This window comes from Gopherus flavomarginatus, chromosome 4 (genome assembly GCF_025201925.1).
Source record: "Gopherus flavomarginatus isolate rGopFla2 chromosome 4, rGopFla2.mat.asm, whole genome shotgun sequence".
Classification (NCBI taxonomy): domain Eukaryota; kingdom Metazoa; phylum Chordata; order Testudines; family Testudinidae; genus Gopherus; species Gopherus flavomarginatus.
The window spans coordinates 172,027,323-172,054,347 of NC_066620.1; the positions used below are offsets into that span (position 1 = coordinate 172,027,323).

The 27,025-nt window shown below is 41.8% G+C and overlaps 2 protein-coding genes across 3 annotated transcripts in view; one reads left to right on the forward strand and one right to left on the reverse strand.

Moving 5' to 3' along the window:
- LOC127049646 (elongin-A-like) overlaps nucleotides 1-14,753 on the reverse strand; it is a 49,267-nt gene extending 34,514 nt beyond the window's left edge. The window contains exons 1-2 of the mRNA XM_050950781.1: nucleotides 14,633-14,753; nucleotides 1,225-1,281 (exon numbers count right to left, since the gene is read on the reverse strand). Coding sequence (XP_050806738.1) covers nucleotides 1,225-1,281; nucleotides 14,633-14,710 — 135 coding nt within the window. The 5' untranslated portion in view covers nucleotides 14,711-14,753. The remainder of the gene's footprint in view (nucleotides 1-1,224; nucleotides 1,282-14,632) is intronic.
- Nucleotides 2,374-27,025, forward strand: part of KLHL31 (kelch like family member 31) — a 30,815-nt gene continuing 6,163 nt past the window's right edge. Inside the window, exons 1-3 of one of the 2 annotated variants that reach the window (XM_050950766.1) lie at nucleotides 2,374-2,509; nucleotides 21,646-21,705; nucleotides 24,301-25,504. In XM_050950766.1, the coding sequence (XP_050806723.1) occupies nucleotides 24,333-25,504 (1,172 nt within the window). In that variant the 5' untranslated portion in view covers nucleotides 2,374-2,509; nucleotides 21,646-21,705; nucleotides 24,301-24,332. Of the gene's footprint in view, nucleotides 2,510-21,511; nucleotides 21,706-24,300; nucleotides 25,505-27,025 lie in introns of those variants that run through there. The other variant, XM_050950765.1, reaches the window with a different exon arrangement.

Sequence of the window (27,025 nt, forward strand, 5' to 3'; positions counted from 1 at the left end):
TTCCTGCATGTATGATGGTTCTGTTTGCTTGAAATCCATACATGAGAAGCTCTAGCTTTTCCTAGGATTAATGTTTGAAACATCTCATGATATAATAACAGTACAATAAGATTATACAGAATCCTTAATTATAACTATCACCCTCTTTCTCCACTTCACTTAAAGGATCCCAAATGGCCTGTCACATTATCATGAACAATGGCAGAACTTCAGTTAAATAAGTATTCCACAGTCATTTCTGATTTTAAAAAATATCTAATAACTATGTGAAGGGGATTACTTTATTCAGCACTGAAGTGCAGCAACGCTGCACACTCGAGTATGACACAGAGTGAAGAATACCATATCCACATAGAACTAAAGCTGAATTTAAGCATGCAAAATGCCATTATGAGATTTGGAAATTGGCCAGGATACCCAAGAGAATACATTTCCTCTCATGAAAAATATCTGGGCATCTTCACAGTCCACAAGTGGTTAGGACCTTGCTATGCAGCACTCCCTAACACCAAGATGGAGAACTGGTTCACTAATGACTGCAAAGAAGAAAAATGCCACCTCCTAAATACCAAAACTATGCCCTATAATGCAAAGGCATACCTTGGAAGTCTCCCATATACATACTGACACTGCTTATTGCAGAAAATTTGATAAGATGTGGCCTGTTGTAAAAAATAAAATACTAGCAGAACCAAGAGCATCATTAACCTATGACTACTAGGATGCTTGTTCTAACTGCAGAATCACAATTAAAAAGGGATTTTGTGTTCCTTGGAGGAATGGAAGAGTAATCACTGATCTAAAATATAAATTGGTCATGTTTGTTTCATCTTAGGTACAGAATCAAAGCACCAGCACATGAAAATATAAAATATAATTGTGTGAATACACAAAAACTTACTCCATATTTACGCAAAGGTCATTGCACTTGGAGGAAAGCCTAACCAACACAGGATTCTGTTCTCTGGATGTTCAATAGAAGAGGCCCATATTGTCACTATCTGCCATATTACCATATTTGCTGGGTGAGGCAAAGTGCCTCTGGATGGTTTTTGGGAAAAGACTCCATGGTCCCATATAAAACTTTTTATATTAAAAATGAATAGGGATTAGGATTCAGGATGGCAAGGTGCAGCAACTTTCCTGGCTTCTATGACGGCAAAACACTGAAGATGCCATATATAACTTTAGATGAAGGCTTACACCATACAATTTGTCACTTACCACTAGAATGTCCAGTGAAATATCCAAATCCTGAAGTCCCTTAAGTGCTTTTATAATCTGGAAGAAAACATTAGGTCAGTCTACAAGTATCATTTAATTGAATTTTACCCTACTATTCTTACCCTCTCCTTGTAAGAGATGCCACTTGATGAAGAATTCCTATCCTAACCTCTCTTCAATTGATACTTAGCAATCTTAATGTGTTTATTACATTGGAAGTACACATACTAACTCAGGAAAAATAAAAGCAATCCTGTGCTCCCAAGTATATATGAGAATATGGAAGAGAATTTCAGATTAAATATCTCTTCCATTTACTTCCTTAGTTTTGTGTTTCTGACACTCCAATCTTCTTGAAGGGGCGTATTTGATCTTGGCTGAGTAACTTATGTTGGACTGAGAGCTTGTAATCAATAGGCCAGAACTACTAACTCTATTGTGTTGCCCCTTGAGTAATCTTTCCAGCCAAGGACAAGTTTAGCTGTACAGCTCCATAGATGTATTTCAGCTGCACCCTCCAATTTAGGTGTACCAGAAGTCCAGTAAATATCAGTGGCATTATGTAGAAATGAGGCCAAACAAGATCCTACAATAGAGACTATTTGCATATTCCATCACCACACCTGGCTTGGAGATCTCGTCATTGATACAGAGCGTGTCCTATGTCAGAGTAGTCAATTTCCCACTAGATCTCCCCATACACAAATTACTGACCCTTCCTCAGTTAGACAGGGGGCACAAAATTACAAAACTCTCATTTAATTCAAAGGGAATGCAGCCTGAGTTAAAGGTAGGCTAAGGCTCCAAGTTTATTTGCCAGTAATGTTTCTTTTTAGGAAGAGGGAGAGCCACTGTCATTCTGTTTCACGTGCATACAAGATATCAGCCATGTTCGGAATCCAAAAATTTTTCTTCATCTTTGGCAAGCAAAGCCGGGAAAAAGCATGTTTTGTTTAGACTTTCAAAAAGAACAAAAAACTTATTTTAAGCAATTTGATAATACAACACACAAAAGTATCATTCTCAGTGTCACTTTGCTACCCATAACCGTACTTTAAAAATAACCTCCCTGCCCTTCCCTTCCCTTTCCCAAAGGCCTTTTTTCCTTGTACTATATTATACCTATGAGGAAAGAATTAATGATGGACTCTAAGCACAAGCTTCAGATCTATGCTTTCAAGTCATAGAAAGTTTGGGAGTATTTGCGCTATCCTTTTAGTCATGCCCATCTCTACAAGCAACAGATTACAAGAGGATTTTGCCAGGAATGTGCATAGATCATGAGGTAAGGTTCAGAACCTGTTGGTAGTAGCAGACAGTTCTATGAGAACTACAGATTAGTTGACATTTATAATTTTAAAAAAGAGTGACTAATCAAACCCTCTTGTACTAGGTGGAAGAGGTGCAAGAATTATTTGACTAATAGATTTAAAGGGACACAGAACACTTAAAAAAAATCACATTTTATTGGCTTTTTAGCTATTCTTGTTAGAAGTACCAGCAAAATCAGTATACATACAAGACTAGCAAAAAATATTGTCTGTTTTCCCCTTTCGATTCTACTTTGTGCATAGTCAGTTTTACTGCGTCTCTTGTATACTGTCAGTCTCCCTGTTTGCATGGATCTTTTATACATTAAAAAGGGGGAACATTTAAAAATCCAATAAGTACACTTACAAAACCACATGAATTGGTAGGGGGACTCAGAGTGGCACAGTAGCTGAAGTTACTTTACATTTAAAAAAAAACTTGATTTCAAGATTAGTGCCCCTTTAAAAGATTATAAATTTCCTTTATGTGCTTTTGCAGCAATTGTAGAATTAATCTGAAGTTTTAATTAAAATTAAAAATAAGGCTTCCAGGAGCCAACAGAAGCAGCATCATATATAAAGGACTAACTTGTGTAAGTAGTTTGCATCCCAAAAGGTAACAGTGGTATTTTTCCTGATGACACTCTGTCCCCAGTGCTTGGCTTGGTTACCAGTTACTTAGTAGAAACAGATCACACACAGTTAAACTTAGATAAGTTCTCTCCTTCTTAAGTAACCCATCAGAAAAATCTGATGCACAAATGGGTACAAAGGAAGGCATTTGTTCCTAGGGCTTTAGTCAAAATTATTAGAAACCAAAGTTAAATATACACACACACACATATACACATATACATATACACATATACACATATACACACACACATATATACACACACACATATATAAATATATTTATATGCTGATTATATATGTGTATATATAAAGAAATTGGATAGCACCACTATTTCTTTTAAATTTATGTTAAAAGTCAAAAGAAGTCTCAGATATTTAGCCATATAGGATGACTGGATACCCAAACAAACTAGAGTTTATTCCTCAGACTTTGCAAAGGAAAGGTCTTCAGAGTCAAACCTAGTCATAGTAAAATTAGTTAATTAAAATGTTTTGATCACTAAGAACAGAAAGAGACAATTTAAAGACAGTTCAACTTTTTATAGACGTCTGAAAGGTAATTCAGCTTTGTGAATTAACTTATCATGGAGGATCCAGAGTAAGATTTCAGGGAGTACTTGTTTTATTACAGGCAACATCAATATCAAATCTACTGGACACACCACATCAAAACCAGCAGACCAGTGTATCACAAGTGCATGTAGACCACAAGCAGTTCTCATATTTTAAAAAGAAGATTTAAAGAAGTTCTCATCCCAAAGAGTTACTGTACCAGGGCTGCAATATCAATTTTCCTTTCTTGAAATATATGATACATTTAGGAAGTCAACACAAGCACCAAGCAATAGCATTAGAAAAAATATAAAATAAAAGAATAAATCAGATTCCCTGACAATCCTTTTTATGGAAAGCATCTCCTGTTCGCTAGAAAGCCTGGGATGGATGAGTTTACAGTGAGATCAGTCACTATGTATGGGAATGCCAGAGGACAGACAGCTCCATTTACTTTGTACTATAAATGGGCAATGTAAATGCCAGCAGCTAGTCTAGCAATACAAAAAAAATGGCTGACCTCACAATTCAATACAAGAGAGAGTGCAAAGCCTGAACAGTGACAGCAACATACACGGATGCAACCATTCCCCATCTCTTTATGAGCCATCAAACTTTCATACAGGTATGATCAAAAAAGAAAATGTAGTTTATTGAACAAAACTGTAGCAGATTTCTTCAGATAGCTCAGAAACTATCTAGTTTGCCAGACATCTTTTTCTTAAAATCTGATTTTTACTTAAGTAACCATGATCCAATGTCTGTCAACATATGGCCTTTGCTAAAATTAGAGCATACAACAAGGCATAATAAAAATACATTTAAACTTCTCCTCTGACAGCCTAAGAGCTCTCCACAAACATGAATTTAGTTCCAGAATACTCCTTTGGTATTTCTTTATGTCAAGCAAACTAAGGCAGAGAAATTAAGTAACTTGCCCAATATCTCAGTTATTAGCACCTCTTCAAACAAAATCTGAAGGTCCTAGTTTCTCTGCTTTGCTCTGACAGCTATGAGAATGCAAATAATGGCCCGTCTAACTATACTTTGCTCAAAAATTGGACTGTACTCAAAAATTGATGTAGTTTTTCCCATACTTTATTCCACAGAACAATGTTAGTCCCTCCACTGTTTTGTTATAAAATAGCTTAAAAGTTTTCTTTACAAAGTATCATTAGCTACATTCTTATGGAAAGTCCCATACAATTTAATAGGGATCTACAGAAATTCTTTTAAAAAAAACTATAGACGGTAAATAAAACTATTTTTTTTATTGCTGTATAGAAGATAGGCTATTTCATTATTATGGAAGCACCAGAGGCACAACACCAAGATGGTGGTCTCACTATGCAGTGCCTAGAGCAATCACACAGTAAAGGATAAGGGATAAGATAAGATCTAACAATTTAACTAGTTAAGACAAAGGGAAGGACAAAGGGTTGCGACATATTGATGAATGACGGTTGGAAAAAGTCATGCTAGTTCCATGATTCGCTTTCTGGTTTTGTGGCATGTTTTTTAAATGAATTATAGAATCAGAGATAGAATAACTGGGGAAAGTGGGAGGACGAGGTGTTAGTGAAAGCAACAGTGAGAAAGGAAGGGGAAAAGGACATTGGATGTGTAGAGAAGAAAGGCAAGAAGAAAAGCTGGAGAGGATCATGAAGGATAAGGACAGCAGAGAGGCAATAGGGAAGAAGAGGTGGGAGCAAACAACCAGCCAGCAAATAGAAAATAATGTTCAGTCTTAACTGAAGGCACAGAGATGACACCACCAGCATCCAAAGTGCTGTAATGGTTCAGGAGTGAGGTGGGCATCTCTTACTGGAACGGTATGGCTATTGAATTCTCCCTAGCTCCTGGGCTTGTCTACTCCCCAGCGGGTGGTGCTTTTTCCATTCCCCTTATGTAAGCCCACATGACTCAAGGAGGCTGGATGGGGACTAGTACTTCAGGGTCCCCCAATCTAGTCTGTTCAAGGGAAGCCCTGACTACCTCTCATCTATCCCTAGGGCTGATAGTGTCCATGGCCCTGCACAAAAAAAGAAGTCTCTAGCCCCTCGAGTTGGCTCCACCATCAGAAACTACTCATTGTACCCTCCCTCAGCTCAAGGCAGCTCCTTGGGGACTGATACCCCTGGACAGGTTGTGCCTCACTATGATCTGGGGGTGGTATGTGCAATGGTGGATCTTTGACAGTTTATAGGATTTTTCGGAAAGGACAGGATGCTAGTTTTTAAATAACTCAGATTGTTGTGCATCAAGCATGAATTCTTCATTTGGATTTGAGATTAACTTCAATTGTTCTGCACCAAATATGAACAAAACCGCTCTGTAAGGACAAGGTGATAGTTGCTGTTACAGTGAGGGTGAAGTTGAAAACTGCAGCTTAAGACTCTTCTAAAGATGTTTTAGTGTCCTTATAGGCTATAGCCATTATACCCTTCCCTTCAAATATGTCTGCTTGCATTATGTATAAAACTTTAACCAACAATTACCAGAGAGTTTGAAGACAGAAGGGACTATTATTATAATTTAATCTCATCTGCTGCATAACACAGGCCCTAGAATTTCTATATCAAGCCCATAACTTCTGGCTAAACTAGAGCATCCCTTTTAGAAAGACATTGATTTAAAGACTTTAAGTGATGGACAAGCCACCACATTCCTAGGTAAATTGCTCCAACTGTTTAGTGCCCTTTACCAAAAATAATTGTGCCTTACTTTTTGCCTGAACCTGTCCAGCTTCAGCTTTTAACCACTGGATTTCACTGTGCCTTTTCCTTAAGAGATCAAAGAACCCGCTACTATCAGAAATCTTTTTCCCATGCAGGTACCTCCAGACTGTGATCAAGTCACCTCTTAACCTTCTTTGAGCTTCTTTAATCTCACGTTAAAATAGGTTTCCAGACATCAAATCATTCTTGCAGCTCTTTTCTGAATCCTTTCCAGTCTGTCAGCATCATTTTGTAACTGTAGCCCCCCAGAACTAGACACTATTATAGTAATTATCTCACCACCACCATACACAGTGGTGACAACATAGCTCTATCTCTACTGCTTACACAGCCAAGGACAGCATTTGCTCTATAAACCACCACATTGTATCTTCATCTCATGATCAACTGGCTATTCACCATAAACCAGGGGTAGGCAACCTATGGCATGTGTGCTGAGGTGGCAAGCAAGCTGATTTTCAGTGGCACTCACACTGCCTGGATGGCTCTGTATTTTAATTTAATTTTAAATGAAGCATCTTAAACATTTTAAAAACCTTATTTACTTTACATACAACAATAGTTTAGTTATATATTATGACTTACAGAACGAGACCTTCTAAAAATGTTCAAATGTATTACTGGCACGCGAAACCTTAAATGAGAGTTGTCATGGTATAATTCCCCACTCTGAACCTTAGCGTCCAAAAGATGGGGTACCAGCATGAATTCCTCTAAGCTCAATCACCAGCTTAGTACTTGTAGCGCTGCCACCAACCAGGAATTTCAGTGCCTGGTACACTCTGGTCCCCACAAAACCTTGCTCGGGCACCCCCAAGTCCCAGACCCTCTGGATCTTAACACAAAGAAAGTAAACCCTTTCCCTCACCGTTGCCTCTCCCAGGCTTCCCCTCCCTGGGTTACCCTGGAAGATCACTGATTCAAATTCCTTGAATCTTAAAACAGAGGAAAATGCACCTTCCCCTCTCCTCCTCTCTCCCCCTACCAGACTCTCCCTGAGAGAGACAGTAATCCTAACACAGAGAGAAATCAGCCTCTCTTCCCCCTTTCCTCCTTTCTCCCCACCAATTCCCTGGTGAATCCAGACCCCGTCCCCTGGGGTCTCACACCAGAACAAAAAAAAACCAATCAGGTTCTTAAACAAGAAAAGCTTTTAATTAAAGAGAAAAAACAGTAAAAATTATTTTTGTAAATGTAAAATGGAATAGGTACAGGGTCTTTCAGCTATAGACACTTGGAATACCTCCCAGCCTAAGTATACAACTACAGATTTGAACTCCTCCCAGCCAAATACAGATTTGCAAATAAAGAAAAACATAAGCCTAACTCGCCTTATCTACCTAGTACTCACTATTCTGAAACTCATAAGAGCCTGTATTGGAGAGATTGGAGAGAAAGCTGCTTGCACATCTGGTCCCTCTCAGAACCCAGAGAGAACCACCAAACACTAACAGCACACACAAAAACTTCCCTCCCTCAAGATTTGAAAGTATCCTGTCCCCTGATTGGTCCTCTGGTCAGGTGACAGCCAGGCTCACTGAACTTGTTAACCCTTTACAGTCAAAAGAGACATGAAGTACTCCTGTTCTATTAACCCTTAACTATCTGTTTATGACAAGAGTGAATAAATGAAGACTCAACACACCACTTCTGAAAGGTTGGCAACCCCTGCCATAAACCCTACATCTTTTTCTGAGTAACTGCTTTCCAAAATACAGTCCCTCTTGCCCCATTCTTTAAGTGTAGCCTACACTCATGGTTCCTAGATGTAACCTTGCATTTAGCTGCATTAACGTGTGTTGTTCAAGTGAGCTCAGCTTACCATGGGTTACAGATTGCTCTCTAGAACAGCACTGTCATCATTTACCCCTTCCAATTTTTGGATTATCTGCAATTTTTACCAGCTATGTTTTTATGTTATCTTCCAGATCAACAAATTCTGAATAGCATCAGGCCAAGAACAGATCCTTGGCACCTCCATTAAAAACACTTACATTGAATGAGGATTCCCTATTTATAATTACTTCTAAAGATGTAACAGGCAGTTTTTAAGCCACTGAATATGTGCTGCATTGATTTTGTACAGGGCTAATTTAATTATCAGAGTGTTGTGTAGTAATAAATCAAATGCCTTAAAGAAGTCTAATTATACTATGTCACTGTTGCATTTGCCACCAAATTTATAATCATGAAAAAAACAGTTTGACAAGATCCATTTTCCATAAAAACATTTTGATTGCCAGAATTATGCTTCCATCCTTTAAGTCTTTACTGATTACATCCCACATAAGCCATTCCATTATTTTGCAGAGGAAAAATGACCAGCTGATTGGCCTACATTTTCGTGGGTCATCATCATTTTACCCATTTTTAAAACTGGCACAACAACGTTAGCTTGGTTAAACAGCTAAATCAACAGCTCACAAAGCTCCTCGGCCAATTCTTTTATTACTCCTGGATGCAAGTTACTCAGTCCTGCAGATATGAAAGTGTTTACCTCTAGCAACTTCTGTCAGAACAGAAAATATTTGATCACCACTGTGAGCTGTGATAGTCTTCCAGCTTCTTCCCAAACACAGAACAGATATATTTGTTGAACTCATCTGCTTTCCTTATGCATCATTATTGATAATTTTACCATCCCTATCTAATAACAGATCTAAAACATTGCAAGAGTTTCTTTTGTGCCTCATTTTAAAAATTCCTTCTTTAATCCTACTGGCCATATTTTTTATTGATTTTTTAGCTTCCCTCAGCAACTGACTGCATTTAATAACTGCTAGTTTATAGCCATTGCGATCAACTTTCCCTTTTTCAATTTGTTATACATTTTCATTTTGCATTGCTGTTTTCCTTTCCTAACTAGGAAGTTTGTTTTTAAAACCAACAAAGTCTTTTGTGATTGCTGCACTGTTGTTCTGGGGACAATAAGTAAACTCCCAAACATCGTTCACATTGACTGGGAGGAAAGATGTACACAAAACAACTTCAATATCAAGAAATTAGCCCTTTTAAAGCACCATTACTGGTCAGGACTACATCTCTCTCACGTGCATGCATGTGTGGGCACACACCTCTCTCAGAACACTGTACGTTTACTAATCTAAAATAAATTTAAATTTGACAGCAAATCCTTTAAACAGTAAGGCCCAGATCCACAAAGGTACTTAGACAACTAAGCCCCCAGAATTAGACACCTAAATCTGGTTTTCAGTCACCACCGTAATCCACAAAACCGGAAAGCCAGGAGCCCAGCCCACCCACCCTGGCCACTGTCATCACCTACTCCAAACAGCCAGAGGAGCCGGAGCTGGTGCTGATGGCCGTCAAGGAGGAAATCACGCAGGAGATACAGGTCTCATCATCCAGCGGGGAGCTGGTTTGATAATTTTATCATCCCTATCTAATAACAGATCTAAAACATTGCAAGAGTTTCTTGTTCAGCCGCCGCCTAACTCTAATAAGTTTTTCCAGTAGAAGTTTTCTAGGTGCTTAAGTTTGTGTCTCTGAACACGTACATGCAGCTCTCCTTTCTAACACAATCTACAAACTAGGGGTACGTCCAGACTACCCCGCCATATTGGCGGGTTAAAATCGATTGCTCGGGGATCGATATATCACGTCTAATCTAGATGCGATATATCGGTCCCCGAGCGCGCTTATATCGATTCCGGAACTCCATCAACCCCAACGGAGTTCCGGAATCGACACGGAGAGCCGCGGACATCGATCCCGCGCCGTCTGGACGGGCGAGTAATTCGATCTTAGATATTCGACTTCAGCTACGTTATTCACATAGCTGAAGTTGCGTATCTAAGATCGATTCCCCCCCCCCCAGTCTGGACCAGCCCTAGGAGAAAATGAGCCTTCGCCTTCGTAGCTCACCCCAGGGCCAATCCTGCAGGTGTGCTTAGAAGCTCCCTACCAGATTGGATCCCATTCAAAATCTGTCTAGAACAGGCAGGGCAATCCCTACTTACTCTGGGGCCCTACAAAGCCCCCTCATGGGGTTGGGGCAGGCCCCAGGCCTCTGCAGGGGGGCAGGCTTGGGGGAAAAGAGGGAACCACCCCCCAGCACTCACCAGCAGCACGGTTGGGGCCAGGTCTGCACTTCCTGCTACCAGTGAGTGCAGGCCCAGCCATGCTGCAGAGCTCAGGGGAGTGGGGGCGGGGCTGGGGCGGGAAGAGGCAGGGGCCCTGGGAAAGTGCAGGAGCAGGGGCTGGAGCAGCATGCAGCTGCGCAGGGCCCCAAGAAATTTGGTGCCCCAAATTTCCTGGGGCCCTACCATCTGCATACTTTGCGTATAGGTAAGGACGGCCCTGAGAATAGGAGGATGAGGTGGGAGGGTGAAAATAATCACCTTATAGATTCATAGACTCTAGGACTGGAAGGGACCTCGAGAGGTCGTCGAGTCCAGTCCCCTGCCCTCATGGCAGGACCAAATACTGTCTAGACCAGCCCTGATAGACATTTATCTAACCTACTAATATCTCCAAAGATGGAGATTCCACAACCTCCCTAGGCAATTTATTCCAGTGTTGCCAGGTGGTTAGAGCAGTGGTTTTCAAACTGCGGATCGTGACCCAGTACTGGGTCACGGAATTTAAGGTACTGGATCGCGGCAGCTCTGGTCAGCGCTGCCGACCGGGACATTAGAAGTCCCGTCGGCAGTGCTGCCTAGCTAAGGCAGGCTAGTCCCTACCTGCTCTGACACCACGCTGCACCCCAGGAGTGGCCAGCACCAGGTCTGGCTCCTAAGCAGGGGAGGCCACAAGGCTCCATGCACTGCCCTTGCCCCGAGCACTAGCTCCACGCTCCCAGGGTGGCGGGCAATGCCTGCAGGCAAGAGCCACATGGAGCCACTTACGTGCCTCTGCCTGGCAGCCAGACCTGCTGTTGGCCACTTCCGGGGCACAGCGCCATCCACTGCGCCAGAACAGGCAGGAAGCCTGCCTTAGCACCCCCGCTGCGCCACTGACCAGGAACCACCCAAAGTAAGCCCATCCCTCAACCCCCACCCCAAACCCAGAGCCCCCACCTGCATTCCAAACCCCTCATCCCCAGCCCCAACCCAGACCCCTGACCCCCTAGATATATCCTAGGGTCAATGCCTAAGTCCCTTTGTAGATCCTGGCCAAAGTTGTGACATTCCCCATTTCGCCCCAGTTATATAGACACAAGCTTTAAAATTGCACACTCAGCCAGGGCTCTGAAAGTCAAACGTTACCCACTTCTGATCTTCCATCACCAATAATAAACATTCCACAGGGCAACTAAGGCTTGCAGTCACACCTGTGTAATGCCAGTCATGGTTAGTGGGTTTGAAGAGCTGAAAGTGGGAGCATAATTGGCAAGCAACAGTTGCACAGGTGTCATTGAGGATATGGCCTGCAGAAACAACAAGAAACATTCAGCACAGGAAAACAATCTGCTACTTTGACTCTCAAAGCCAGCACAAACAGAAAATACCCTTGAAATAGAAGTGAAGATAGACATAGGTGTCTAAATAAAGATTATGAATGTATACATATTACACACACAGAGCAGAAAAATGTAACCATAAATGAGTTCCAAGTTCAGGAACCACCAATTATTATTATTTAAAAATTATAGCTGTTCTCTGCATACAATAGCTTTGACAGATAACGCCTTACTATATTCTGCCCAGGCTTGTAGCTTTCAACAATGGTGTCTGATTAAGTGGGGCTTGTCTACACTGGGAACTTGCATCCAAAATCCACACCAGAGACAGGTAACTAGGCTGACCTAACCCTTGGTGTAGGGAAAGACAGATGAATAGGAGACTTCCTCCATTGATTCTTGACCTATCTACTGCCTCTTGGGGAGGTGAATTACCTATTGCAATGGGAAAACCTCTCCTGTTGGTGTAGGCAATGTCGAGCTGAAGCACTACAGCAGCACAGCTTCAGCTCTGCTGCTGTAGTGTTTTAAGCATAGACATACCTTCAGTTTCCTTTAAACATGAAGCTGGATGCCCATTAGTTGTCAAGATATTGTGGCTGGTAAAGGGATAAACAGCAGCCAGTGGAATCCTGCTAATCTTCCTGCTCAGGTCTGGTTTCATCGTAGTTTGCTTTAGTGATCAAATGCTGATCCTTCAGATCAGACTGATCTGTGTTTGAGGTTTGGTTCTGGGTACTTCCCATCTGGGTACTTCTTATGGCTCCTGGGCAATCCTGCTATCCTACTGGTTACTGGATTCCTTTTTAAGCTTAGGAGCAGATTTGTCCTTCTGGCATGACTGGAATATGTGATAACTTTCTTACACTGTTTCAGCCTCTCTGTTGTATAGCATTAGCAAAGCCATAAAAGGCTCATTTGTCACATTTAGAACCGCTATCAAATACGAAGTAGTTTGCACCCCAGAAGCTCAACACGTTTTAGCTTTCTAGTCTGAATGCCAAGAAGTCTTCAGACAAAACCAACACTGTCTGTTACTTAGATGAGTTTGCTTTAGATGCTCTGTTATATCAAGGTCACAAGTTCTAATTCTCTTCTCACCTTTCTGTTCCTTATTCTCATCATAAACCACCACCACCACCACTCCAGAGAGTCTCCTAATATTAAAAAAAGCATGTCCCTATAAACTGGATGAAATTACCATTACTTGCCCCACTCCAGGTCAAAATAACTGAAGAGAAATGACAACAAAGGTCAACTGACCTTAGGTAGCTTTTCAAGATTAGTTTATGAAGTAAATTGTAACAGACATGTTCTTACATAAGACCTTCCCACTTCAGTCATCAGAAGGCACTCAAATTTCAGAAGATATTTTGTACTGACACGTCAATCCTTTTATTTCCAAATTTAGAGAACGTGCTCCTCCAAGTTATCTTAAAAATACTCAATCTCTCAGCACCACTGGAATATCAAAACAAATGAGAGAGACGGGATTTAGCTTAAGCAATGATTCTTCAAATACTTCTAACCAAGAGTAATATTATACAATAGAACCTCAGAGTTATGAGCTGACCAGTCAACTACATACCTCATTTGAAACCAGAAGTATGCAATCAGGCAGCAGCAGGGGTGGGGTGGGGTGACAAATACATTCAACACAGTAGTGTGTTAAATGTAAGCCACTAAAAAAAATGAAGGGAAAGTTTTAGGAAGTATTTGACAAGGTAAGAAAACTGTTTCTGTGCTTGTTTCATTTAAATTAAGATAGTTAAAAGCAGCATTTTTCTTCCACATAGTAAAGTTTCAAAGTTGTATGAAGTCAATGTTCAATTGTAAAGATTTGAAAGAACCATAACGTTTTACGACTATTTCAGAGTTATGAACAACCTCCCTTCCAGAAGTGTTTGTAGCTGAGGGTCTACTGTACATGTGACTACTCCCATTAAATTCAACAGGGCTACTCATCTAAAGCTATACTGATGGAACGGTCATTTCAATATCACTGTTATACTATCATCATGGCTTCCCTTAAAGATATTAAACACATAAGTCAAATAAGATGCATGGGAATAAACACTGATTTTTGCATTAACATGAGCTTTAATACATAATTTAAAAGGTAAAAGATATGTAAATTAAATCAGTTAAAAGTAAATTTCATTATATATAAATGTGACTTTATATTTTGTTTTCAAAAGTACATTATAAAACACTAAATGCTTAAGATTTTATTCCTATTGCTTTTTAAGCTTGTTTGTAGCACCTCCTTATAAGCTTCTATCTCTTAGATTTGCTGTGCATATCAAACAGACATTGGAGTCTCTCCAGCAGGCATCCACTCATTGCCACAGGACTGTAGCAGGACAGCTCTCCTTTTCTGTCAAAATGGCTTTTTAATTTCTTGTTCAGGGGCTTTGAAAAATAACTCTGCTTGAAACACACAGGCCATTCAGCACCAGGCTGTGCAAAGCTAAAGCAGGGGAAGTTTCAGGCCTAACAAGTGTGAAGGGGGATAAATGGATCTAGGTGCTCTCAGGATGAAGCAGAAGCTTCAGGAGTCATTAGCTGAAGGCAATAAAGTCAGTGAAACCACAAACTCGCCTCGCAGCGGGACCTGCCAGAGGGATCCCGCAGCTTGTGTGCGGGGGTCACGGGGGGCGGCCAGCCAGAAACAGGCCCCAGCCCAGCAGCCCCCGCAGGGCGCTGACTCCAGCCTCCTCTCCTAGGCGGGCGCGGGGGCGAGGCGGTACCTTTTGGGGATCCTGAGTCTGGCCGAGCCGCTCTTTCAGATGCAAGACCCTCGGCACCAGGCTCGCAGCCTCTGCCATAGCAAAGCCCTGCCGCGCCCAGGCAGCCTGCCCAGCCGCCACGCGCCCGCGCAGCTCCGAGCTCTCGGCGGGCCGCACCTGCCCCCCGGCGGCGCCTCTTATAGCAGCGCCCTGAGCGCCACAGCCCGGCCGGGCCTGTCCCTCCTGGCCTGCCGGCGGGGCGGGGCGGGGCTCTGTGAGCAGCGCCTCTCCCCGGGCTCAGCCCAGCAGCCCGCGCCGCGTGGAGCCCGGCTTGCTGCGCCCGCCTGTCAGTGCCGCCGCTTTCCACCCTCTCTCCCTGGGGGCGCCTCTTTCTCCCCGTCCGGCCTTTCCCTGGGTCCCGCCCCCGTCCAGGCACGTGTCTCCTTCCTTCGCCCCATACACTTCGTCCGCCTCGAGCTGCTTGAGAACCAGTGACCAGTACTGCCCAGCCCCTCCTGGTTGTTGGCGGTGCAGGTGTAGCCCGGTGGGTCCAGGCTCGGAGAAGGGCAGGTGGGGGAGGACTGGGCATAGCTTTGGAATTGGACCAACTGCTGTGTGGGGAGAGAGCCGACGTTAAGGTGCTGCCGTGGCAGTACTTCAAGCATCATACTGGCAGGGCCGCTGACAGGGGGAGAAGGAGCAGGCAAAAGGAGCAGCTGCCCCTGGTCCCTGGGCCCTTTAAATCACTGCCGGAGCCCCAGGCAGCACAGGCCAGGCTGAGGCAGCCCTGAAGGGCTGGCTGGAGGAGTCTAGCCCCAGCCCTGCCCCTTCCACCCAAGACCCTGCCCCCTTCAAGGGGCCCAGAGTGGCCCTCCCCCTACCTTGCCCAGGACCCCAGCTGCCCTGCATACTGGTAAGTCCTTTACGTTACTTTTCACCCCTGGACAGAGCCAAGCTTTGGAGCCTGTACAGAGCTGAGCTGCGCAATCTGTCTCTCGCCTCCAACTTGAGCCAATCAAAGCTATTCTCCAGCACCTTGTCTCTCCCACAACCTAATGAAACATTTTCAGGAAAACTCAGCTCTGTTGATGTGGACAAAAGAAAATCAACAACTTTTCACCCAGCCCAGTTTGTCTTTTCTCCAGCTTGGAGGGTCAGAGCCTTCATGGATGCCCCCGACCCCTTGTTAATTTTGGGCTCCCTTGTTCCGCTCTCTTGGTTAAATCTGCGACTCTCTAAGCAGCCCACATTCCTACCATCTCTTCCCTTATGCTCCCCAGTGACTGGATTGGGGGTTCTTCCAGTATCATTTCTGTTTGGGAAGCAGACATGAAGAAGGCAGAGCCTTTGCTTGCGTTTTTCTCCCCATCCACCACCATCATCATCATCACTGTGGCAGGGCCCACCCAGTGCTTAATTCTTGCCAGGTCTTGCCATGGCTGGCACCACTAGGCTTGGCAGTTCATAGCCCCAGCACCTCTGAGCTTGCTGCATCAGTTAAGAATGTAAAAACATTGCTTGAGCCCTAGCATGTAATTGATTGAGCTCCAGCACTCCTTTCATTACAAATTAAGCACTCGCCAGTCCCCTCTCCTTGGCAGGGTTTATACCCAGGCAGTGGTGGAGGATGCCCTGACTGCTCTTGCTAACATCACCACCAAAGCAGACTCTGGCCCTTCCACCAGCCATTGAAACCCCTAGGAAGCTTTGAAGACACTATGATTTCACAGAAAAAGCAGCAAAGAATCCTGTGGCTACCCTCTGATACTATGATTTCACAGACATTGATTTGTAGGTGCCATCAGTGCTTAATTTGTAATGAAAGAAGTGCTGGAGCTCAAGCAATTAAATGCTAGGGCTCAAGCAGTTTTTTTACATTCATCAGTGATGCAACAGTGCAGAGGTGCTGGGGCTATGAGCTGCCAAACCTAGCGGTGACAGGGCTCAGCCCTGGAAAGCCCTGACACAAATTAAGCTCTGGATGCAATTAGTAATTCATGTAGTCCTACCACATGCAGCCTGATGGAAGGGTGACCTAATGGATAGGGCACTGGACTCAAGAGCAGGGTTCAATTCTGGACTCAACCACATACTTTCTGTGTGACCTTGCTTAACCTACTCTGCACCTCAGTTCCCCTTTAGTGAAATGGGGATAAGGTTTCCCTACTTCACAGGAGTAGTGAGGACAAAAATCCATTAGGAGCTATGGTGATGAGTGCTACATAAGTACCTAGATAGAGAGAGGGAATGTGGTGGTCAATTATTTTTGTAATATTCTCATCATCATGAAGTTTACTGTAGTGTCTCCCTGTGATAGCATTCTAGGTTCTCACTAAACAGCAAAACTCCTCTAGTAGAGGGTGCTAGAAAGGACAAGTCCAGATATGTCCAAAATATTATTATTATTCTACAACAAACACAGGTGCTTCCCAGATAACATGAAAGGACATGATCCCTACTTGGAAGACCTTACAAGTTTTTAACATGACATGAGAGGTGAAGGAGAATGAAGGTAACACACAGTAGGGTAGGGAATGGGGAGTAAGATGAGAGTTGCAGCAATACAGTAGTACAGCTACTTATTTTAGGCGTATGTCCTTATTGGTGGCTCTGTTAAGCATTTTTTTTAGTATCTTATTTCTTTTTTTAATTTTTATGTAACAGGTCAGATCCTGTCCAACATTAAGATTACTTAGCTGGTCATTGGAGAATCTTCAGGTGGCATGGCATAGAGTTGTTGTAGTGAGTCCTACTGTCTGACATGGCATGAATGATGGGGACCTGAGGAAGGGATGTAGCTGGAAGTCCCTTATGTCCCAGTAATGCTGTGACACTGCACCCCATATTCTTCATAGAAATATTGTTATGATATGAATATGGCATAACTAAGATATGTTTCATGCAAGATAGGTTATGTGAGGTATCATTGGAAAAGATATCTACTGAATGTGATAATCCAATTTGTATGCATGTGTCATTTCTGTATCTGAGGTTAGGAATATTGACTATGTAACAATTACAACTGTGTGTGTATTTGGGGGAACACCCACCAGACCGTCGGCAATCATCCTCAGTCGGCCATTAGGAAGAACAATAAGACTTGGAAGATACTTAATCTCCCACCTTCCTGAGAAGCTCGCTGGATTTCTGCTTTGACACTACAGGGTCAGGTGATTGGGTCACCTGGTATAAGACGCCCATCTGAGGCTTTCAGTGTTTTTCCATTAAGAGGGGGTGAGGGGTCACATTGGGAAACAAAAGATTCCCGCCTTATGTAAATTCTATTTAGGCTGAGAAGTAAGGCAAGCAGGACTCTTCTCCATTGCCTCCCAGTCCAAGAAGGAAGATTGCTAAAAACAACTGAAGGGAAAGGCAAGGGCTCAGTCCAGGATTAGACAGGGGTCCAGTCTGTAAAGAGAAATAACTGGAACTCTAAGCTACAGAAGCTCTGCAATCTGCCTAAAACAACATTTAGGGTGAGAAATTACACTTTGTAACCTGTTTTTTGAGTGTATTAAGCTCAGTTTGTGTGTCTTGTTTTCTCAGTAATCTGCTTTGTTCTGTTTGCTGTCCCTTATAATCACTTAAAATTTACCTTTTGTAGTTAATAAACTTATTGTTTATTTCAAAACCCAGGTTTTGCAATTCATATCTGGAGGAAGCAAAAAGCTGTGCATATCTCTTTTCACATTGAGGGAGAGGGTGAATTTTTATGAGCTTGCATTGTGCAGATCTTTCTATACAGCACAAGACAATATTATTTTTGGTTTATACCCCAAAGGATGTGTGCACATGAGTGGTGGCGATTCTCCTAGCTAAGTCCTCCCACACACAGCTGATTTCAGTCTGTGTCTGCATCTGGGTGTGGCCTTACCTGTGTGTGTGCTGGAGAAGGCTTGAGAGCCTAGCACACCAAGAATAGGGTGAGGAAACCAAGGCTGGTGGAAAGGGTGGGCTCAGTGAGACCCAAGCACATCAGGTGGCACCCTGGATGGGGGGGTCCAACTCATCACAGACCCCCATCTGCAGAAGGCCACAGCCACTGTTTACTAGGCTGCAGTCTGGTGGATGAACAATCCTGGAATAGTTGGTCACGAAAGGCACCTTTGCACCTTTCCACCCGTCCCACTCCTTCAAGTACTGCTCAGCCACAGCTGAGGATCTGGTCCACTCAACAGATTTTACTCACTTATTATGGGTATCACAGAATAAGAGAATTTTCCGAAAATAGTAGTGTCTTGACATATTGGTGGAAATGCATGCCCCTGTATGAATCTATGTGTGATGAAGAATAAATGCTTTACTTTATTTTACCTATTTTTCTTAAATAAGCAGTGCATTGTTTAACAAGCAGATGTAATTAGGGTTTGTCTTTTGAATTGTGTCGGAGGGGGAAAGCTACACCTTGTGCCAAAATGTCGTGGAAAGGCTTTGTCCTTAGGGTGGGAAGAGTAAAACTGTGAAGTCCACCAATACATCAATGTCAAGGTCACAAAAATGGATGATGAGTTTCTCTCATAAGAGGTGCTACGGATGATGGACTGGAACCAATGTTGGCATTGGAAGTCCTGTACATTGACTAATAGTAGGGTATAACAACCTCCTGTTATAAGGTGTTTTGAATTTTTGTTACCTAATAACACAGGGACAGGACAGAAGGTCCATTCTGTCTGCAGTACTTATGTGGCTCCCATCACTGTAGTATCTGAACACGTCCCTGTCTCTAACGTATTTAGCTTCACAACAGCCCTGTAAGATGGAAATGGGGAACTGAAGCACAGAGAGATTCAATGACTTGTCCATGGTCACATAGGAAGCCTTTGGTAGAGCAACGAATTGAACCCAGACTTCCAGAGTCCTAGGTTAGCACCCTAACCATTAGATAGCTTTCGTCCTGATGGGAGCTTTGCCACTGAGTTGAATGGGGCCAAGCTTTCCCCTAAATCTGTGAAGCTGAATGACTTGCACGTTAAAAATGTGTGAGTTCATTGTATGCAGTGGATTTTAAAAAGTTAATTTAATTATAATGAAAATTGCTATACTTGTATAACATCTTTCATGTTTTAAAGAAATATTAGGAAGGGAGTTAAAAATTAATGTATCAACTCTACATAACAAAGGGATTTTTAGGTAGGCAGAATGGAATTACCATTACATTTGAATTGTCTTTCCTACTGGGGTCAATGTCTTTCCTATTGGTGTCAATGCCCCTATTCTTGAAAATGTACCATGGAATATTTTTATGTATTATTGTAATATTTGTCCCAGCCTTGGTTTTGCATACTGCACATCTTATTCAAAAGATAGCAGCTCTAGCAACACAGCACACCCTAGCACTATAGTGGGGATTTAGTTCAGTATGAACTCGAGGGAAAGAGCACCATGTAATGAATGGCCAAAACCACATCCTGGTGTACTAGCATTTACCTGGGATATCTCTCATCTTGGAAGGGTTGTGACTGTGTCACTGATGAGAGTTGATGGCCCTCAGGAGGCTGAAGTTATCTTTTTATCTACAGTACAGAAGTAAGACTGATAGACTGCAAGCTTCCCTGAACCACTACTTTGTGGAGATACTACTCTGGAGATACTTCTTGGAGAAGTGAAAGGATTTTGTGTCCATACAGTATCTGAAAAATGTCAGCTGGTGCCAATCATGATGGAGATTTGTTTGTTTGTTTCTGAGATGTGGACAGCTGTCCAGTAGGAACTGAACTCAGTTTACACAGGTCACTTATGGTAATTGTTCTTAGTCACTACTGGCTTGACGGACATATTCCACCATCAGGCTTGCAAAGAAATCCTCATGTTCTGAGTAAAACTCGGGGGCAGGATCATGATCTGTGTTTGAACCATTAACCTATGAACAGGACCAGCTCCAAGGATTTTGCCGCCCCAAGCAGCCAAAAAAAAAAAAAAAAAAAAAAGAAGCTGCGATCACGATCTGTGGCAATTCAGCAGGAGGTCCTCCGCTCCGAGCGGGAGTGAGGGACCCTCCGCCAAATTGCCGCCGAATACCTGAATGTGCCGCCCCGCTCCGGAGTGGCCGCCCAGGCACCTGCTTGCTAAGCTGGTGCCTGGAGCTGGCCCTGCCTATGAAGGGCTCAGTATCCCATTACTAGTCCACCTCAGACACCCAGTACCTTGTCTTGTGGGGAGAAGGTTATTTGCATTTCTTTGGAATAGCAATGCAGTTATCATGTTGTTATGGATGTCCGCAGCACTATTGTGATGATGATCCTCTATCCGAATAAGATACGTGACCTGTGTTTACTTAAACTCATAGAGACAGAAAGAAACGTACACTGTAGATGGTGGAGAGAAGAGGTCTGAATCAGGCTGTATTTTATCCATCTGGGATAAATAATACAGTTATCGTAAACAATTTCTCCCAGACAGGTTGGCATGAGGCTGGATTGGGGGAGAATGCCCTTTCCAAGAGCTTGCCCTATATTTCCCTTGCACATCTATGTTTATATCTAAGAGACTCATAGACTCATAGACTCTAGGACTGGAAGGGACCTCGAGAGGTCATCGAGTCCAGTCCCCTGCCCTCATGGCAGGACCAAATACTATCTAGACCATCCCTAATAGACATTTATCTAACCTACTCTTAAATATTTCCAGAGATGGAGATTCCACAACTTCCCTAGGCAATCTATTCCAGTGTTTAACTACCCTGACAGTTAGGAACTTTTTCCTAATGTCCAACCTAAATCTCCCTTGCTGCAGTTTAAGCCCATTGCTTCTTCAAGTTTGTTTCCTTATTTTTTAAAAGTCAGGCAAGCAAAGGAAACCTAACCCCCCTGGATGGCAGATAGAGAGAGAGAGACGAGGAGGAGGGGTCACTTTAAAGGGCCCCAGAGCGCAGACACCAGCCTCTTTTATTCACTGTGACAGCAAAGGGTCACACTAGAACTGCAATTGCTGGGACTTGTCAGCTGGACTCTGAGCTCTCTCTCTCTCTCTCTCTCTCTCTCTCTCTCTCTCTCTCTCTCTTTCTTTTTCATTCTCCCTCTTATCATTCTTCCTAGGAACGGACATTCCTACTGACACCTGGTTGGACAGCTGTAGACAGTGCATTGCTGAGGAAGGTAAAGTTGCTCCTGCTGCTGCAGTTGCTGGTCATATTCATCATGTTTCTAAGATAGTTTTTTTTTTGTCTGTATCTAGCACATTTTTGGACCTGGAATGTCCTTTGGCATGAATTATTCCTCAGCTGAAATCAATATGACCTCTTCTATCTGTGGAAAGGCAAAAGTCTGTAGAAAACCAAATCACCCGAGGCTTGAAAAACTTAAAAATAAAATTAAGATATTTTCATGGTGTGTTGGTTGATATGTTTCTTTGCTTTTGCATTTCCTTTTGCTTTTCCTTCAAATGCTTTTGCATTTAACTCATTGGCTGCTAATCAAACAAACTAGCTCATTAAATTTCTGTTGATAGAAAAGTACATGGTAAGGAAAACTTTGGAGAATTATTTTTATAACAAACAACATTTAAAATTATTGGATCTAAAATAATTCTTGTTTTCATGAGCAAATGGTGCACGTGTTAAAGTTTATAAAATTTAAATATCTCTGAAAATATTTAAAGCCACAGTTTTGCTTGCCAAGGTAATATTATCTAGCCATCTATAAAGTTTGTTAATAGAATATGTAAACACATCCAAAGTTTGGTCTCTTTTTCAGTCTGTAACAATGAAATGTATATTGCACTTTGTGTAGTATAAATAGGTTGCAAATCATCATTTGAAACAATCAAGTGTGTCCAAAGTGGCAAATACACCTTAAATTGAACCTGTCTTAAAATGGCAAGCTGCTGTGTGAATGTTACTATTCCTAGAACTGACTCTGATAGGTTTCAACAGATGCAGCTCTTGGAATGCAGCCGGGGTGGGCAGGGAGAAGGGAAGCAGCTGACCCACCTCTTTGGCAAGGGGACATTTTGGAATCTCAGCTCATTCTGGCATGCAGTGACACTGAGAGACTGACGTTTTCGGCACACATGGGCCTCTCTCACACTGCACACAGTCATCACCCAGCAGGAAAAAAAAAATCCTGGTTCTTACAGCGGAACTAACCATTCCTTTCTATAATTAAAATGCTGACATTATAAGCTGCATGCCTTGGGGAAGTTGAATATGATGAGATTTTACAAGGAAATATTGGAGAGGCTTATTTAAAAAATCTAGTAAATGATGCCGCTTCTTATTTTATCATTACATAGCATTCCTCCAACTTCTGAGCTTATCTAGGGGATTAGGATCAGAATTTGAGGAAATTGTGTCAGAATGCAAGAAAATAGTGTATCTTAGGTATAATACTGTATTTGATTAGTGTCGGTGACTCATTTCATTGATGTGTTAAGACCAGGACCTTTCTTTAATGTGTATTTGCTTATATTTTGTAAATGAAATAACTCCTCTGAAGAACACACAGGGCCTTCTCCCACTGAATTCAACAGAAGTTTGGCCACTGACTTCAGTGAGAGCTGGAATTTGCCCATAGTTTATATGCTTAATTTAAACAGTTAATCTAATGTTATTGTATAAAAGTGAGGATTCTTTTCACATACAGAAATGGCTTCTTAAATCTAATACCTGTTGCAAAGTCTGTATCAATTTTTTTACAAAACAAAGTTAGGCTTTTTTTTCCAGAAATACCCTCAATAATTGATGCTGAAATTGTGGGCACCATAATTTCAATTATGGACAGTATGATATAAATGTGGGAAAGCTTGTGAAGTAAATTATATGTGGAAGGGCATTTCTGAATGACATGGAAATAGTATCAGAGGGGTAGCCATGTTAGTCTGGATCTGTAAAAAGCGACAGAGAGTCCTATGGCACCTTATAGACTAACAGACACATTGGAGCATATTGGAGCATAAGCTTTCGTGGGTGAATGTCTGACGAAGTGGGTATTCACCCATGAAAGCTTATGCTCCAATACGTCTGTTAGTCAATAAGGTGCCATAGGACTCTGTCGCTTTTGACATGGAAATGGTATTCCATAAACCTAATAAATCTACAATCCCAATCCTGAAAGCACTCAGCTCAGATCCTCAGTCTAAGAATACTGAAAACCATGACTAAAATACACTTTCCCAAAAAATGTTTCATACTCTTTATTTGTGGAAAACTTTCCCCATTTTTAATTTCCGTGTGTCAGATTCTGAACTCATTTACATCACTGTAAATTGTGAATAGCACGTCTGAAAGCAAGAACAGAATCCGATCCTATCCCTTTATTGTGTTTTTGACTAAAAAATTATAGTCTGGGTCCTGACTTTAAAATATTATTCTATTTTTTAAAGTTTATATTTAGCCAAACTCATTTTACTTCTGGGAAATAGAAACTTCTAAATTTGGATTTAGAGAACTCTTGCAGTTCCACTGAATTTGCATACTAAACTCATTCTTGGGGAAACTTGATTTTTGTGATCTTGTCATAAAGAAGAGTTAATTTTAAATGCATTCTTTCTATATAACTATAATTCCAGATGAATCATATGCAGTATTTATTATTAGCAACCACACTCCAATAAAACACACAATTTTAAGTTTTGAAGTAGTAGTAAGATATGTTCCATTTATTGATAAAATTTAAACTCTGTTGGGTCATCAGTCAGGTGTTAAATACTTATAACTGAAATGTAACTCTAAACTTTATCATTGTATTTTTCAGCAAGCTCTTGGCTGTGATATTCTATTGCAGTCATGGCTCCTAAAAAGAAGACTGTCAAAAAGAACAAAGGCGATATCAATGAGATGACTATAATTGTGGAGGATGGCCCCCTAAGTAAACTAAATGGCTTGAATGGCTTCTTAGACGGAGGGAATGGCTTCAGCTGCATCTCAGCTGAGGTTTCTGATTCTTCGTATAGCCCAAATCTCTTGGAAGGGCTAAGCAGAATGAGGCAGGAAAATTTTCTTTGTGACTTGATTATTGGTACCAAAACCAAATCCTTCAATGTTCACAAGGTGGTGATGGCTTCATGCAGTGACTACTTTCATAACATCTTAAAGAAAGACCCATCTACTCAAAGAGTGGATCTCCATGATGTATCTCCATTGGGTCTAGCCACCGTTATCACCTATGCTTACACTGGAAAGCTAACTCTTTCACTCTACACAATAGGTAGTATCATTTCCACAGCAGTCTATCTTCAGATTCACACCCTTGTAAAAATGTGCTCTGATTTTTTGATGCAAGAAATCAATGTTGAGAACTGTATGTATATTGCCAATATTGCAGAGACATATGGACTGAAAAACACCAAGGAAGCAGCACAGAAATTTATTAGAGACAACTTCATTGAGTTTTCAGAAACAGATCAGTTCTTAAAACTTACTTTTGATCAAATCAATGAACTCCTTGCAGATGACGACTTGCAGTTGCCTTCTGAAATTGCTGCATTCCAGATAGCAATAAAATGGCTGGAATTTGACCAAAAAAGAGCAAAGTATGCTGCTGATCTCTTGGGCAACATTCGTTTTGGTACAATCTCTGCTCAAGACTTGGTCAATTATGTTCAAACTGTACCAAGAATGATGCAAGACACAGACTGCCACCGACTTCTAGTGGATGCCATGAACTACCATTTGCTTCCATATAATCAGAATACACTGCAGTCTAGAAGAACAAGGATTCGTGGAGGTTTCAAAGTCCTAGTTACTGTTGGAGGACGCCCAGCATTAACAGAAAAGTCCCTTAGCAGAGACATCTTATACAGAGATCCTGATAATGGATGGAAGAAGCTTACTGAAATGCCTGCTAAAAGTTTTAATCAGTGTGTGACTATGATGGATGGATTTCTCTATGTGGCTGGTGGTGAAGACCAGAACGATGCCAGGAACCAGGCCAAGCATGCTGTCAGCAATTTCTGCAGGTAAATGATTATTTATAAGGGAAGGAGAGGCAGATTCCACATTGTGCAGGAGCAAATCCAAGCTTGAGTGCAAAACTTAGCAAAACCAGATAAGATTATTAGCAGGGGAGAAAAAGGATGATATTTAAAATTTTAGCTATTACAAATGTACGACTAAAGTCATGCAAAATATCCATCCATAATCACAAATGTATAAAGAACACTACCTCCAAATCAGAAAATCTATCTCAAGCCAAAATTAAATGAATAATGGCTATTTAAATATGAAAATGCAGGAAAATTGTAAATAGCATTAATGTTGTAACAGACCAAACAAGGCAAGAATTCTTCAAGTTCAAGAGCTATTGATGCCTTGTGGAAAACTTTGAAGAACATTTTTTAGCAATGATTGTGATTCTTTTTTTATTTTCAACATTTTTTCTATATTTCATTTATTTTGGTCTTTATTTCTGATGACATAGGTTTAGAAGCAATATCTTTGTTTCTTAAATGCTATGTTGTTCCCACCCGGATCAAATACACAAAATGCTGCATAGTTTCTGAAGGACTGCAGTTCCAGTGCATTGTCCCCCTAGAACTGTATGACTGGCAGTAATGTAGAACACAAGGAGATTTCAACCTAGAGGCCTGGGGTCAAATTATTTGTAAGAGGAACTTTCTACTGATTTTAAATGTGTTCTGCCTAAAAATCAATGGCACATCATAATGTGGGAAAACTCATGGATCTCAGTATATATCTAATACACTGTCTAATAATAATATATAAGCATAAATTTTATGCCTCTCTTTGAGCAGCCTCCCAGCACACACAGCTGTTACTCCGTTACTGTTGAGGAGAGCCCCTGAGCAGGAATGCCCAAATAACCCCTCCTAGAAGGGTGGTCAGTGAGTGTACAGGGAGAACTAATGCAGCACTAACTTCCTCTGTTGTTTGGTTGGTCAGTTTAGTCATTTATGTCAATTTGCTAGGGCAAAACATTGCATAGAGGAGATGGTCCCCGCAGCTACCCCCACTTATTTCAGGCCCTGCCTGACCTCAGCCCACAGATATTTTATGTGGACTGCATGGTGGAAATTAAACAGCGAGCTGGAATAATACCACATAGTCACAGGAGTCAATGTGACCCAACCTGAATTCTATTCCTAGCTTTGCCATTGACCTTGAGCAAGTCTCTTCACTTCTCTGCATTAGTATAATTGCTTTCAGAGATACGGATGTAAAATGTCAGACAAGAGCTAACTCCTAATATGTATATTTCCCTCCTAAGAGGTTGTCCCCAACTCCTTTTTTATGTGAACTCTCCCCACTTGCTGGTCTCTGTACCCTCTGAAGACAGGAACATGTGGGCCTAGCAATTTATCTGCTTCACCTCTTATCCTTCCAAAGAAGTCATAATCTTCTATTTGTGACTTTAGAATTGATGGAGATGCTTAATGTTTTGAACAGAGAACGTCACTTCCAGCAGGCACTGACCTGTGGAACCAGTTGAGGTGTTCAGAAACAAAGATCCTAGTTTCATG